Raw genomic sequence first — 16,836 nt, forward strand, 5'->3', positions numbered from 1 at the left:
AGACACAGGCAGAGGGAGAAGCAGGCTCCATGCAGGAATCCTGACGTGGGACTCGATCCCAGGTCCCTAGGATCACATCCTGGGCTGCAGGTAGCCCTAAACCGCTGCGCCACCGGGGCTGCCCGTATGTTTTTTAAATTGGAGTTTGATTTACCGACATAGAGTATAACACCCAGTGCTTATCCGGGCAAGTGGTGGCTTCAGGATCTGACACGGGGTCACCCCAAGCCCCCGGCCACCTCCCCTTCCACTACCCCTTGTTCATTTCCCAGAGTTAGGAGTCTCTCATGTGCTGTCACCCTCTCTGATATTTCCCACTCATTTTCTCTCCTATACCCTTTATTTCCTTTCACTATTTTTTATATTCCCCATATGAGTGGAACCATATAATGATTGTCCTTCTCCGATTGACTTACTTCACTCAGCATAATACCCTCCAGTTCCATCCACATTGAAGCAAATGGTGGGTATTTGTCATTTCTAATGGCTGAGGAATATTCCATTGTATACATAAACCACATCTTCTTTATCCATTCATCTTTCGATGGACACCGAGGCTCCTTCCACAGTTTGGCTACTGTATACATTGCTGCTATAAACATTAGGGTGCAGATGTTTTGACATTTCACTGCATCTGTATCTTTGGGGTAAATCCCCAGTAGTACAATTGCTGGGTCGTAGGGCAGATCTATTTTTAACTCTTTGAGGAACCTCCACACAGTTTTCCAGAGTGGCTGTACCAGGTCACATTCCCACCAACAGTGCAAGAGGGTTCCCCTTTCTCCACATCCTCTCCAACATTTGTTGTTTCCTGTCTTGTTAATTTTCCCCATTCTCACTGGTGTGAGATGGTATCTCATTGTGGTTTTGATTAGTATTTCCCTGATGCCAAGTGATGCGGAGCATTTTCTCATGTGCCTGTTGGCCATGTCTGTCTTCCTCTGAGAGATTTCTGTTCATGTCTTTTGCCCATTTCATTATTGGATTGTTTATTTCTTTGCTGTTGAGTTTAATAAGTTCTTTATAGATCTTGGAAACTAGCCCTTTATCTCATATGTCATTTGCAAATATCTTCTCCCATTCTGTAGGTTGTCTTTTAATTTTGTTGACTGTTTATTTTGCTGTGCAAAAGCTTCTTATCTTGATGAAGTCCCAATAGTTCATTTCTGCTTTTGTTTCTCTTGCCTTCATGGATTTATCTTGCTCGAAGTTACTGTGGCCAAGTTCAAAAAGGGTGTTGCCTGTGTTCTCCTCTAGGATTTTGATGGAATCTTGTCTCACATTTAGATCTTTCATACATTTTGAGTTTATCTTTGTGTATGGTGCAAGAGAGTGGTCTAGTTTCATTCTTCTGCATGTGGATGTCCAATTTTCTCAGCACCATTTATTGAAGAGACTGTCTTTTTTCCAGTGGATCATCTTTCCTCCTTTGTCGAATATTAGTTTACCATAAAGTTGAGGGTCCACTTCTGGATTCTCTATTCTGTTCCATTGATCTATGTGTCTGCTTTTGTGCCAGTACCACACTGTCTTGATGACCACAGCTTTGTAGTACAACCTGAAATCTGGCATTGTGATGCCCCCAGCTATGGTTTTCTTTTTTAATATTCCCCTGGCTATTTGGGGTCTTATGATTCCACACAAATCTTAAGATTATTTGTTTCAACTCTCTGAAGAAAGTCCATGGTATTTTGATTGGGATTGCATTAAATGTGAATATTGCCCTGGGTAGCATGGACATTTTCACAATATTAATTCTTCCAATCCATGAGTATGGAGTATTTTTCCATATCTTTGTGTCTTCCTCCATTTCTTTCAGAAGTGTTCTGTAGTTTTTAGGGTATAGATTCTTTACCTCCTTGGTTAGGTTTATTCCTAGGTATCTTATGCTTTTGGATGCAATTGTAAATGGGATAGACTCCTTAATTTCTCTTTCTTCAGTCTCATTGTTAGTGTATAGAAATGCTACTGATTTCTGGGCATTGATTTTGTATCCTGCCACACTGCCAAATTACTGTATGAGTTCTAGCAATCTTGGGGTGGAGTCTTTTGGGTTTTCTTTTCTTTTTTTAAGATTTTATTTATTTATTCATGAGAGACACACACACACACACAGAGAAGCAGGCTCCATGCAGGGAGCCCGACATGGGACTTGATCCCGGGACTACAAGCTCATACCCTGGGCCGAAGGCAGGCACTAAACTGCTGAGCCACCCAGGGATCCCGTCTTTTGGGTTGTCTATGTACAGCATCATGTCATCTGCAAAGAGGGAGAGTTTGACTTCCTCTTTGCCAATTCGAATGTCTTTTATGTCTTTTTGTTGCCTAATTGCTGAGGCTAGGACTTCTAGTACTATGTTGAATAGCAGTGGTGAGAGTGGACATCCCTGTCATGTTCCTGATCTTAGGGGAAAGGCTCTCAGTGTTTCCTCATTGAGAATGATATTTGCTGTGGGCTTTTCGTAGATTGCTTTTAAGATGATGAGGAATGTTCCCTCTATCCCTACACTCTGAAGAGTTTGGATCAGGAATGGATGCTGTATTTTGTCACATACTTTCTCTGCATCTATTGAGAAGATCCTATGGTTTTTGTTTTTTCTCTTGTTGATATGATCTATCACGTTGAGTGTTTTACAAGTGTTGAACCAGCCTTGCATCCAGGGGATAAATCCCACTTGTTCATGGTGAATAATCTTCTTAATGTATTGTTGGATCATAATGGCTAGTATTTTGTTGAGAATTTTTGCATCTGTGTTCATCAGGGATATTGGTCTATAATTCTCGTTTTTGGTGGGGTCTTTGTCTGATTTTGGAATCAAGGTGATGCTAGCTTCATAAAACGAGTTTGGAAGGATTCCGTCCAGAATAGCTATTCTAGTCTAAATATAAATGTAAATAATATAAATATAGTCTATATTTAAACGTTTGATAGAATTCCCCTGGGAAGAATATAAAAGTTATTGAAGGGAAAGGAGAGAAAATGAGTGAAAATAATAGTGAGGGTGACAAACACGAGAGACACTGAACTCTGGGAAACGAACAAAGGGTAGTGGAAGGGGAAGTGGACGGGGTTTGGGGTTTCTGGGTGATGGGTGCTGAGGGGGCACTTGGTGGGGATGAGAACTGGGTGTTTTGCTGTATTTTGGCAAATTGAACTCCAATAAAAAAATAAAAAAAATCCTCTGGGAAGCCATCTGGTCCTGGACTTCTGTGACTTGGCAGGTTTTTGATGACTGCCTCGATTTCCTCCCTGGTATTGGCCGATTCAGGTTTTCTCTTTCTTCCTGTTCCAGTTTTGGTAATTTGTGGTTTTCCAGAAATGCATCCATTTCTTCGAAATTTCCTAATTCATTGGCGTATAGCTGCTCATAATATGTTTTTAAAATCATTTGTATTTCCTTGGTTTTGGTTGTGATCTCTTCTCTTTCATTCATGGTTTATTAATTTATTAAAAGAGCCTTTTCTCTTTTGTTTTTAATAAGGCTGGCTAATGGTTTATGTATCTTATTAATTCTTTCAAAGAATCGACTCCTGGTTTTGTTGATCTGTTCCACAGTTCTGGTTTCTATTTCATTGAGTTCTGCTTGGATCTTTATTAACTCTCTTCTGCTTGTTGTAGGTTTTATTGGTTGTTGTTTCTCAAGTTCCTTTAGGTGGGAGGTTAGTTTGTGTATTTGAGTTTTTTAAATTTTTTGAGGGATGCATGTATTGTGATGTATTTCTCTCTTAGGACTGCTTTTGCTGTATCCCAAAGATTTTGAACAGTTCTATCTTCATTTTCATTAGTTTCCATGAATCTTTTTAAATTCTTCTCTAATTTTCTGGTTGACCCACTCATCTTTATGTAGGATGCTCTTTAACCTCCATGTGTTTGAGTTTCTTCCAAATTTTTCTTGTGATTGAGTTCTAGTTTCAAAGCATTGGGGTCTGAAAACATGCAGGGGACAATCCCAATCTTTTGATATCGGTTGAGACCTGATTTGTTACCTAGTATGTGGTCTATTCTGGAGAAAGTTCCATGTACACTAGAAGAATGTGTATTCAGTTGTGTTCAGATCGAATAATCCAGCATTTCACAAATCTCTTTGACTAGGGAATCGTTTTTTTCATTGTATATCTATTATCATCTGGAATATAGCTTGTTGAGAAACTCAGGAATAGAGCATGACTCTGAGGTACTCATATTTTTCTATGTTTTTTTCGTATTTTTCTATTTTTTATTTTATTTTGTTGTGGTAACAACACTTAACATGCCATCTATCCTTTTGACAAATTTTAAGTGTAAAATACATTATTGTTGACTATAGGTACAATGTTGTGTGGCAGATGTCTTGGGTTTACTTATCTTACTTAATTGGACCTTTATGCCTGTTTAATAACTTCCCATTTCCCCTCCCCCCAGCCCCTGTTAATCACCATTCTAGTCTTTGATTATATAAATTTGATGTGTTTTTTTTTATTGGAGTTCAATTTGCCAACATATAGCATAACACACAGTGCTCCTCCTATCAAGTGGCCCCCTCAGTGCCCATCACCCAGTCACCCCCACCCCCCGCCCACCTCACTTTCCACCACCCCTTGTTCGTTTCCCAGAGTTAGGAGCCTCTCACGTTCTGTCTCCCTCTCTGATATTTCCCACTCATTTTCTCTCTTTTCCCTTTTATTCCCTTTCACTATTTTTTATGATTATATAAATTTGAATGTCAGAGACCTTATATATGTGGAATTGTGCAGTTCTTGTCTTTATATTCTTAACTGGGGATAATAATATGAACCTCTAATTGAGGGACTTTAGCCAAAAGGCAAGGGATATGGGTCAACATTGGGCTCAGAAATCACAGGCATTGATATTACTCAGGAGACACCTTCTGCTACCCTTTCCAAGTTTGCTTCTCTATCTCTGCAACTGAAGTGCCTCTGCCAGGGCAGGGGTTCAGCCTTCAGGCAGCTGGCTTCCTTCACCCTTAACTCTGTCTCTTCTCTTCCTCCAGGCAGATATCTTCTCTGGGGCCATATTTATCAACATGGCCTTGGGTCTTGATCTTTACCTGGCCATCTTTATCTTATTGGCAATCACTGGCCTTTACACAATCACAGGTGAGTCCATACAAATGACTCAGCAAAAGCACAGGAAAAGAGGAGGAAGTAGGAGACATAGCTTCTATTGTGGAAGAGAGATACACAGATACACCAAGGAAATAGTTTTAGGATGGACTCTTTGTTGAGTCCCAACATTCAGACCCTAACAAGTTATAGGGAGCTTCCAGAAAACTCCAGTGTTGGCTGGAATAGTTAGTGTAGCTTCTTCTAGGAAGTGGGGCAGGGATTGGCCTTCCAGGTTATGGATAGAAGTTGGCTGAGTTGGGAGAATCAAGGAGGGTGCCAGGTGCAGGGACAGTGAAAACAAGGGAATAGAGTCAGGAATGGGCACGGCATAGGGTTAGGGTAGGTTGAGCAAGCAGATGCATTTGGGTGGAGAAGGGTGGTCAATGGGAGGTAGTTGGAGTGTGTGTGGGAGCAATAAGGCCTGGTAGTTTAAATGATTGCTGTAACAAGGCAAAGGAGGGAAGGAAGGAAAGGCAGACAGGTGACTGAGAGGTGTGCTCAGAGGATGTGCAGAGAGAGAGGTGCAAGGAGTGGACAAAGGAGGTAGGCTGACAAGTGGTCCTTGTATGTGAGGTGACATGTATTGTTTCCTCTGCCTGCTTAGGGGGCCTGGCAGCTGTGATTTACACAGACACTTTGCAGACGGCCATCATGCTGGTGGGGTCTCTTATCCTGACTGGGTTTGGTAAGTGGGGCTGTGGCAGGCTGAGGGGGCAGGGAGGCAGAGGAAGAAGCCTAGGGAGAAAGAAGCAAATCTAGCCTCCCTGCCTGCTACTGGCCCAGGCGGTGAGCTGGGCATCTTCTGCCCTCCCCAGGGGAGTGGTCTAACCTGGATTGGCTACTCTAGTGAGTGTGTAAGGGCACCTTCCCCAGCCCTGGAGACCTCAGGCTGGTCCTGGCCCAGGTAATACCTGGTCCCTACTGTTCTCTCTAGATGGACTGAGCCAGTGGTCCCCAGCGTGGGCCTCTGATGTCATGGTCTTCCCTCCACAGAGAAACTGGACAAAAAAAGAGATAAGTCTAAATATCCATCAGGCTAAATATATTCAGATGTTGTATTTTAAACCTCAGATTACATCTTGTCTATATTTGATGTTAAATGTCCCTTTTTAATGAATTGATGATAGTAAGTGATCATTTTCTTATTTATGTCCTTATTTGACAAAATTAAAAAAATAGCCAGTCTATGTTGGCGCCTGACCCCAATTTTGAAATTTTGTCTGAAATCCTAAAGACAAGACTGGAGACCCTAGACCTAGAAGTACTTGTCATGGAATAATATATAATGCATTTTGTTTTTCGGGGCCCCACTCTGTGTCCTGTGAAGCCTATTATCAACTCTCTATTCTGTTTTCAGGAGCTTCTGTTTGATTTTCCCTAGTGGTAATTGTTTGTGGGAGGGGAATCTGCAGGGCAGAGGGTGGAATGCTTTATTCAAGGATGCACAACAAAGAGGTGGTAGGGTTCCAGACACCTCACCCTTTCTCTGTCCATCCTACCACACTGCTGTGGCCCTGGGTGGTATGGCTGAGTCTGTGGATCTCTAGGTCTCCATGCAGGATTTTAAAGGCTGCTGCTGACAGTGAAGGGTGATGGGAAAAACATTTCTGAATCTTCAAAACCAAGGTGTTAAAAAAAAAACCAAGGTGTTTCTTTTAATAATTCAAATACTTTTCCTTTCAAAAAAGGTTTGTGATGAAAATACTTCCACAGGTTATTGCTTTGGACACTCACAGTTGCTACCCACCCCGTGTCCCCCCAGCACCCCTTGAAGCCTGGGCAGGGTTAATAATCCCATTCAATGGACAAGAAAACTGAAGCCCAGAATAGGAAAGTGACTTGTCCAAGACCACACAGTGAGGGTGGTTTCTCAGGCATTCTCAGGAATCCCGAATGCAGAGTGGAGAGTTTTAATATGTTTATTGCTGATGTTTTCCAGCTTTTCACGAAGTGGGAGGGTATGATGCCTTCATGACAAAGTACATGAACGCCCTTCCAACTGTGGTTACTGATGGAAACTTCACCGTTAAGGAAGAATGCTATACACCAAGAGCTGACTCTTTTCACATTTTCCGAGATCCCATCAGTGGAGATCTGCCATGGCCTGGGCTCATCTTTGGGTTGTCCATCCTTGCCCTGTGGTATTGGTGCACAGATCAGGTACCCATGCTGGATGTGTAGGGTGGATGGGGGTGTTCTCCAGGTCTTTACAGGGACTCTTGTCTGTCTCTATGACTTGTGGTGTTGGGTATAGTAGGGCAGGGTTCATGTAGTTTGGTGTCACTGAGCCCTAGTAACAAGGGGGTACAAGGCCAAGGACCAAGGACATGTGGAACTGAGAATAGCTAGAGGGCATTGAGAGATCTCTGGCCTGCATCCCTTTCTTACTGGCTTGCCTTGGCAGGTCATTGTGCAACGCTGCCTCTCAGCCAAAAACATGTCTCATGTGAAGGCCGGCTGTATCCTGTGTGGGTACATGAAGCTGCTACCCATGTTCCTTATGGTGATGCCAGGGATGATCAGCCGCATTCTGTACACAGGTGATGCCCTTTGCTGGATTCAGCAGCCCCTCTCACCCACTCTCCTGGTTCTGTGTCACTTCTAAAACCTCGTAGCTCCCTGCTCTTCCTCTTCTGCCGCCTTCTTTTATTCTTGCCACAATTACCAAGTATTATTGTTCTCCCTTTAGGTAGTGAACAACTTGAAGTCACAGAACCTCTGGGGTTGTCTTTCCCGGTTCCTTACACTGACAATTACTTTTTCCCTTTTTGCAAATTCTCTGAAGTCATGATATACCTCTATCTGTAGCTCCTTCCAACTAATATTTGCTAACTTTTTGCTCAGTCTTCCTCAGGCTATGGTAGTGTGTATGATGTCTTTAATGTCAAAGGACCCTGACCAGTCTCTAATTGCTTGATGCTCAGAGCCCTGTTTCTTGGACCATTTCTTTGAAGAGCCCTGAGCCTTATACTTTGTTATCTAGGGTAATAGCATCTTTCTTCACCCCTTTGTGGCTTCTTCAGCATTGCCATTTGCTTTTTTTTTGGTCAGCCATCATAGGTCAAAATTGTTTCCTGGAATATGAAATAATGGCAAAAAAGGAGCACCATGGAGCAAAACTTTGGTGAACTCCCAAAATGAAGACAAGACAATGTGGGGGCACTTGCTGCCGTTGGATGTTCATAGTGTTCCTAATAGGTCTCTTACACTCCTAAACTGGATCATTTGTCATGAGAAAAATAGTCCTAACTGAATAATTTATATTGTAATGGGTATAACGCACATAAAAGTATATCATATAGTGCTATAATGAATCAGTGCTCTAGGGAACAGCACCAAATGATATATCTGTAGTAGATACCTAATAAATGTTTATTGATTTAATTCTAAAGAAGTTACTAAAATTTTCTCCACGTCTCTAGATTATTTCCCCTTCCCCTCCCAGGCTACTTCTTGTCTCTCTCTCTACCCCAGATTTTTCACATTTTGGAAGTACTACCTAATAGCCCTCCCACTGGGGAATTCCCTCAGTCATCTGGGTGTTCAATCCTACTTGCAAAAAAGCTACTTCAGATAAACCTCAGAATTGGGAGCTAAAGGTCACTGTGATCTTCAGGAGAAACAAGACAATGGTCACTGCTAAGTTGTAGGGAGGCCTAGCTAAAGTCTAAACTCTGTGCCCTCTCTCTTCTCACCCTGAGCATTGCTTTGCTTTCCCTCTCCTCTGCCTAAGAATGCTTTTCTCCCTGGTCAGATCTTGGAGATGGGCAAACCAACAAGGCAGGGGCATGGGATAGAAGGGTGCAGCTTGAAGCTGTACTCTCTGTGGAACCAATTCAGGGCCTTGGGTAGGAATGTCTTGTTTGCAGCCTTGTTTCAAGAAAGCAAATCTTGAGATGCTGATGTCTGTCAGAACCCGATGTCTGCTTGCTGACATGGCTTTTCATCTTTCCCTAGAAAAAGTTGCCTGCACCGTCCCCTCGGAATGTAAGAAATATTGTGGTACTGAGGTTGGCTGTACCAACATCGCTTACCCGACTTTGGTGGTGGAGCTCATGCCTGATGGTGAGAGTCATCTTGCTGGCAAAGTCTTTCTTTGGAGGCTGATTTGTCTTATACTTTATGTAGATTTCTGTGTTCCTCTGAGGAAAAGCAATTTTTGAGCCTGGTGGCCCAGTAGGGAAGGCCTCCTTCTGGGTGTCCTCAGTTTTTGAACATGTCTTCCCTCAGTGGAAAGGAGACATATGACTTTGTTGAGCTCTATGAGACCTACCATGTGTTCACCAGTCGGGTATGGAAAAGTGGTGATTTGAAAATGTGCTAGTGAAAAACCCAACTTTTTCATGCTCATATAGGAGGTATTTTGGAGCTCTCCAACAGACATTAACATGGAAGCTTGAACTAAGTAAAGTTTTTCCTTTAGAATGAATTGATATTCCAAGGAAAAACCTGGAGGGAAGGGTAGAGCAATATTAGCGGTAGTATAAGGAAGTTTGAGGCAGTAGATGGATGGGCCACAAGGGGATTTCTCACTACAGAGAATGTGTTATCCTAGGCAATTGAATACTTGTAGTCCAGAGTAGTTAACAGTTTTGGGGTAGACCTATGGGGCTACTGTTCATGTTTCATGTCGAAGGAAAATCTAATTCTGGCTCAAGGGATGCAAACCTCATTAGGTTAAGTGTCTCAGGAGACTAAAATTTCAAAGGTATTGATCAGGAAAATTTACAATAAACTTATAAAATTTTATTACTGAGAGGTCACCTAGAGACTACCTAGTCAGACCTCTTCATTTTATAGTTAGGGAAACTGAGACCTACGGAAGGAAAATGATTTTTTCCAAGCCCACACAGCAACTGGCGGTCTGGCTTGCTTAATTCTGCTCAAGGCTGGAATTGAAGAATTTTTTTTTTTAAACCACAAACTGGATGTGTGACCTTGGGCAAACCATTTTCATTCAAATTCTGTACAAATGGGAGGTAATCGTTAACTATTCTGCTGAGCAGGGCTGCTTATTAATTAAGGTTGCAATTTGAAGAGTCACATGGCTGGTTCTTTTAGAGTTCAGGTTTGGATTACACTGAACTATGTGGGAGTGTTTATGTTAGTTCTCTGTCTTTTTTTTTTTAAGACTTAAAACATTAAAAAAAAAGATTTACTTATTTTAGAGAAAGAGAGCATGAATGATCAAGGGGAAGGGCAGAGGCAGACAGAGAGAATCTCTTTTTTTTGGTATATTTTTTTATTGGAGTTCGATTTGCCAACATATAGTATAACACCCAGTGCTCATCCCGTCAAGTACCCCCCTCAGTGCCCGGCACCCAGTCATCCCAACCCCCCCGCCCACCTCTCCTTCCATTACCCCTTGTTTGTTTCCCAGAGAGAAAGAGAGAATCTTGAAGCAGATTCCCCGCTGAGCATGAAGCCCAAAGCAGGGCTTGATCCCAGGATCCTGAGATCACGATCTGAGGCAAAATCAAGATATCAACTGACTGGGCCACCCACAGGCCACTAAAATCTTTTTTTCCGTCTTCCTACCTTGATAGAAGTACGAACCCTTCTCACTCCATTCCAGCTGTTCTCTCTTTAAATCTCAGGCTGAATTCGTAGGTTTACAGGATGATTTGAAAGTTATCTAGGTAATTTGGTGGGGACAGGTGACTTGGGGATCCTACTCTTCCGCCATCTTGCCCCCTCTCCAACAGGCCACTAAAATTAAAAAAAAATTATTTATTCATGAGACACACACACACACACACACACACACACACACACACACAGAGGCAGAGACATAGGCAGAGGGAGAAGCAGGCTCCCTGCAGGGAACCTGATACAAGACTCAATTCCAGGACCCCGAGATCATGACCTGACAAAGGCAGACACTCAACTACTGAGCCACCCAGGTGCCTAGATTTTCACTTTCTTGAAAAACCTCATCTTTTAAACCCTAGTTTGAATCTTTCTGCTATGCCATGAAATTTTTGAGTAAAAGGCCTTATAAAAGTCCTCCTAGATGAAACCACACACACCATTACCAACATCACCATTCACCACCACCACCACCACCACCATCACCATTTAATTACAAAGTATTTACTTCATATATATTTTGTCCTTATCTCTTTGTTGACTGCTTTGGGCTCACAATATAATTATTTATTTATTTATTTATTTATTTATTTATTTACTATTTATTTATTTATTTTCATTTTTTTCACAATATAATTTAAAGCCACAGTCTATTCCTTAAAATGTTTAGTTTCTGGAGAGATAAGTTGGAGAACACGGCATAGTTTCAGAAGGTAAACAAACCTTGAGTCCTCACAATTCCCAAGTACAAAAGAGCTGAGTAGCTGTGTGTACCACTCAGAACCTCTTTCTCTTTCAGGACTGCGAGGTCTGATGCTGTCAGTCATGTTGGCCTCTCTCATGAGCTCCTTAACCTCCATCTTCAATAGTGCCAGTACCCTCTTCACCATGGACATCTACACCAAGGTCCGAAAGGGAGCATCTGAGAAAGAGCTTATGATTGCAGGAAGGTAAGTGCAGCTTTTTCTTGCTACCTACCATGAAAGTTTGAATGCTCTGCTACCTCCCAAAGTAGAGAAGACTGGTAGATGCTTGGGTAGAATGGGAGTAACTTCTGTGGCCAGTTATATTTGTACTTCAGTGGTATTTAACTTTAAATTGAAGATCATGAAGCATTTCCTGTCTGGAATAAGATATGACATCAGATATCATCTAATGTAACCCTAGTTTATCAACAAACAAATGAGGCTCATCTTGCCTAAATTCAGGTGGTCTGGACAGTGACAGAGCCAGGACTGGAACTCAGGGCAATGGAGTCCTTGTCCAAGGCCCTTTATATTGCCCTACATGACCCTTCTAAGCCTTCTACACTGTAGCTCTTCACATGGGCCATCTTCAAGGCCCAGGTGCCTCTGATGCCTTGACCCTTTGGTGCAACATTTTGCATGACTGTTGTGAGGGTCAAGTGATACCGTGCTTGGCAACATGCTTTGTAAAGTCTAAAACACCAGAATATATGAACATTTGTTATGGCCAAATGGGATAATGGACACAATAGGATACTAAGAGCCAGAGGGTTAATACATGGGTCAGAGGTACTCATAATATTGACTAACCATAGAGCAGATGCTTTGGATAGAAGACTAACCAAAACTCTGCTATGTCTCTTTGTGAGGCTAGGGCAGGTCACCTTCTTCAGAGCAGGTGGATCAAGTCCTTGTGATGTCAAGGGAAAGTTTCACAGTGAGTGTGTGTGCGGGGTATGGGCTTCCACCTCATAGGACTCATCAGCAAGATCAGAGAAAAGGAAGGAAAGGGAAAATGATAGGCCATTGTTAGGTGATGAGATATTTGGTATCTAGTGGAAATCTGACAATGCCTGAATCTACTACTTTGCTGTACAGAAAGCAGCACCATCACCCTGACTGTTTTTTTTCCTTAGAAAGGACTTTACTGTTTTATCCCCCTGTTATCTATAAGGCTCATGATGCAACACGAGAAGAGAACCATTTTGTTGCTTTGCTCAGGGCTGGCTCCCTTGGCTGTAAGGTTGTTGGGGCTCATACTTTGGTGCATCTCATGATTGCTGTCCTGGGGCTTATCCTTGCCCTAGATGAGCATACAGGAAACAATCCCAGACTTTGCTATGGGAACTATAAAAGCAACCAAGAGGTGAATATGGTATGCAGTAGTTGGGGAAAGACCCTAGAAGAGGGATACCTGAGCTAAGTCCAAAATAGTGGGTAGGATGGAGGTAAATGGTGGGCAGTGGGAAGGGCATTCCAGAGGGAGAAATATATGAGTGAAAACACTGTTTTTCAGAGGTTAGATTAAGACTCTTTTGCCTTAAGTTTATGGAAATGAAGTAAGGGAATCGCAGACTTCTTTCTAATTAAGAGCACAAGTGAGAGGAGCTTGTAAGGGAACCCTCCAATCTCTTTAAGACTTCAAGTAAAATTCAAGAGGAGATCTGGAAATACTTGATAGTGTCCTTTTCTATCTAGACTGTTCCTTTATAAACTCTTTTGGGCTGTGGCTTTCACTTTATTATGAGGAAGTGGAGGAGAAGGAGAAGAAAATAAAAATTATGGCCTTTACTATTCATTGAGTCCCTACTGTTTCCTAGGTGTTTTACTATAGTTAATCCTTATTCTAAAATTTCAAGGTCAGTCATATTATTCCCAATTTACAGATGGAGAAATTGAGACTCAGAGAGGTTAAGCATGGTATCCTATGTCACACAGAGAAAAGAAAATTTGAATCCAGGACCGTTTGGCTCCCAAATCCATACCCTTGTTCCAATACTCTACTCTTGTCAAAGTGTGATTCTCTTATGGCAGTGACTGGTTTAGGTTAATCGAGTGCATTTCACTTATTCACAGGCACAGATAATTTTCCCAAAGAGGCAGAATATAGAGGGGAAAAAAAAGCCTCAAGAATGAATTTGCAAATTATTTTTCCTTGCTGTGTCACATTACACACACAGACACACACACCATGTATATATAATATATAATAAATGAAATTATGTACACACATATAAATACATTTATGTGTATATATTTGCTACACACACACTTGATACATAGCAATATATATTTACTCACATAGAGCCATTTATTGACACTGTATTGGGGGTATTTGATTTCAGGTTGTTCATCCTGGTGCTGATAGGTATCAGCATTGCCTGGGTACCCATTGTGCAGTCAGCACAAAGTGGGCAGCTCTTCGATTACATCCAGTCCATTACCAGTTACTTGGGACCACCCATTGCAGCTGTCTTCCTGCTTGCTATTTTCTGCAAGAGAGTCAATGAGCAGGTAAGTATCATTTATGCGTGTCCTGAAAAGCCACTTGGATACAGAAACGCCCATTGAATGGGATGGATTCTATTTCCCAGGGATCTCAAGCAGGAATAGATGTACCGCTGAAAGTTTGTATGGGAAAGCCTTTAGGGACTCTCCTGGGTTCATGTTCTTTTGGATTCTCCTCTCCTCCTTGCTGCAGGTTCCAAACTCATTACCAAAAAGTGATGTACATTTTCCGTTCAATCTGGGTGATTTTGACCTGATAACATGACAGTATCCAAGAAGTTTATAGCCCCTGGGCAAGCAGCTCCAGAGGAAGTCCTAGCACAGGCTCCCTCCAGTGGTTCTGCAGTGAGCTTGGCTTTCCAGCCAGCACTTCCAGCCAGTGAAGGATGAAGTCCTGATGCTCAAGCTGTTTATATGCAAAACAACAGAAAGCAGATAATAATTGAGGGATAAAACTTGCCACAGAACATGAGAAGGGATTCACAGAAAGGCTATATTAGAATGGGCTGAAACTGAGAGGGAAGAGAGGGTATTCAAAGCAGAGAGAACAGTTACTGGCACTCAGGGGCAGAAATGCAAGGATAAGGGTGAGGGTGAGGGTCTTGAAAGGCATCTCATCTGGCTTGAAAGGGAGTTTGTGTGTATGGAAAATGGAAAACATGCTAAAAGGGCAAGTTAAAGTTGAACTAGGAGTAACTTTTTTGAAAGCCAGGTTGAAGAGTTTGGGTTTTCATTTGGGATGCTGTTACAGGTTTTGAAACACCATGAAAAGGATGCCTTTGGATATGCCTTCTGACTGGGGTGTTGCTCAGCTGTCTTTGTATCAAACCACCTACATTCTCGAGGAAGGATGAGATAGAATGGGGGTGTTGACTATGTGTCTTATTGTCTAAGCAGTATAAATGATGACAATTTTCAGTTAGAGACAGCTCCTTTCTCCCAGTAGGACAGAAACAAATATTTTTTTTTAAATTTTTTTATTTATTTATGATAGTCACAGAGAGAGAGAGAGAGGCAGAGACACAGGCAGAGGGAGAAGCAGGCTCCATGCACCGGGAGCCCGATGTGGGATTCGATCCCGGGTCTCCAGGATCGCGCCCTGGGCCAAAGGCAGGCGCCAAACCGCTGCGCCACCCAGGGATCCCTCAGTAGGACAGAAACAAATATATGCTTGGGAAGTAGTTCACTGGAGTGACCCAACTTTGAAGTGCAAGATTACATGTGCCTCTCTTCATTTAACATTTACCATTAGGAACATAGTCCAGATTTGCTGGTAACACAAAACTGCATGCACAGATAAATGCCCTTGAGAGATCAGAATTAAACCTGCAAGTGATCATGATGGGTTAGAGAAATGGGCACACTCTTAGGATATATCTCTTTTTTTTAAAGATTTATTTATTTATTATAGACAGACAGAGAGAGAGAGAGAGAGAGAGAGAGGCAGAGACACAGGCAGAGGGAGAAGCAGGCTCCATGCCGGGAGCCCGATGCGGGACTCGATCCTGGGACTCCAGGACTGCGCCCTGGGCCAAAGGCAGGCGCCAAACCACTGAGCCACCCAGGGATCCCTTCTTAGGATATATCTCAATAGGGATTGGCAGAAACTGAAATTTCTAAAATACAAGTTAGTGAAATGTGGCTAGAAACCCGGCTGGTTTTTGTTGTGGACTAAAAACACACTCAATTCAACAAAGGACTAGGGTATTCAAAAAATAAGTCTAAGAGTTGAGATAGAGTGTAGTAGTTCTCAACTGGGGGTGATTTTGCCCTTCCCCAAGGGGACTTTTGGTGATGTCTGGCAACATTTTTGATTGCTATGATTTGAATATGCTACTAGTATCTAGTGGGTGGAGGCCAGGGATGCTGCTAAACATTCTACAATAGCCAGGACAGCTCCCTCCCTGCTCACCCCCCACCCTCAAAAGAGTCCAAATACCACAATGCTGAGGTTGAGAAGCCTTTGTCTAGACTAGAGTCTCTGGAGAGTAGCACGTAGAGACTGCAAAGTGATTCTCAGGACTGGTCAGGTATGGTGTGCGATGAAGTGTTACTCTAAGGCTTGAGGAAAATGTCAAAATTTCTCAGATTTTTCAAGAGCCTCTTGAGAATAAAATCGAAGGAACAGGAAGAGGCTAATTGCCAAAAGAGAATGAAAGCTTTATAGCAGATTTTATCAATACTATTTTTTCCTTAGTCATAAAATTTTATTTTATTTTATTTTTTATTGGAGTTCAATTTGCCAACATGTAGCATAACACCCAGTGCTCATCCTATCAAGTGCCCCCTCAGTGCCCATCACCCAGTCACCCCCACCCCCCGCCCACCTCTCTTTCCACTACCCCTTGAGTGTTTCCCAGAGTTAGGAGTCTCTCATGTTCTGTCTCCCTTTCTAATATTTCCCACTCATTTTTCTCCTTTCCCCTTTATTCCCTTTCACTATTTTTTTATTTTCCCCAAATGAATGAGACCATATAATGTTTGTCCTTCTCCGATTGACTTATTTCACTCAGCATAATACCCTCCATAAAAGGACCATTATGTCACTGGTCCTTTTAAAAAGTGGCCTCTAGATTCAGACCTGGTTCTCTAGATGTGGACTGACCAAAAGGAAGCAAGAAGGAAGTAATGAAGGAGGGGAAAGAAGGAAGGAAGGGATTAAAAAAAACTGAAAAAATTGTACTCCAGTATTTTTAGTCTCTTAAAGGTTTTCCATATTTTTTTTTATTTTTTTTCCATATTTTTAATATGCAAACCCAAAACTTAATATAAAGACACATAGTATAATTTTATGTTCTCAAATTAAAAACAGTGACTTTGGATCTTTAGGAGAGGCTAATGAAAAAAGTAATACTTATGTTTTTTAAAATAAATTTACTTTTTATTG

General features: G+C 42.0%; 1 protein-coding gene across 1 annotated transcript in view; it reads left to right on the forward strand.

Moving 5' to 3' along the window:
* SLC5A1 (solute carrier family 5 member 1) overlaps positions 1 to 16,836 on the forward strand; it is a 71,339-nt gene that overhangs the window by 42,572 nt on the left and 11,931 nt on the right. Inside the window, exons 6-12 of the mRNA NM_001007141.1 lie at positions 4,992 to 5,097; positions 5,711 to 5,791; positions 7,046 to 7,266; positions 7,511 to 7,646; positions 9,064 to 9,171; positions 11,495 to 11,645; positions 13,787 to 13,955. Coding sequence (NP_001007142.1) covers positions 4,992 to 5,097; positions 5,711 to 5,791; positions 7,046 to 7,266; positions 7,511 to 7,646; positions 9,064 to 9,171; positions 11,495 to 11,645; positions 13,787 to 13,955 — 972 coding nt within the window. The remainder of the gene's footprint in view (positions 1 to 4,991; positions 5,098 to 5,710; positions 5,792 to 7,045; positions 7,267 to 7,510; positions 7,647 to 9,063; positions 9,172 to 11,494; positions 11,646 to 13,786; positions 13,956 to 16,836) is intronic.

Source organism: Canis lupus, chromosome 26 (assembly GCF_011100685.1).
Source record: "Canis lupus familiaris isolate Mischka breed German Shepherd chromosome 26, alternate assembly UU_Cfam_GSD_1.0, whole genome shotgun sequence".
In the NCBI taxonomy this organism is placed as follows: Eukaryota; Metazoa; Chordata; class Mammalia; order Carnivora; family Canidae; genus Canis; species Canis lupus.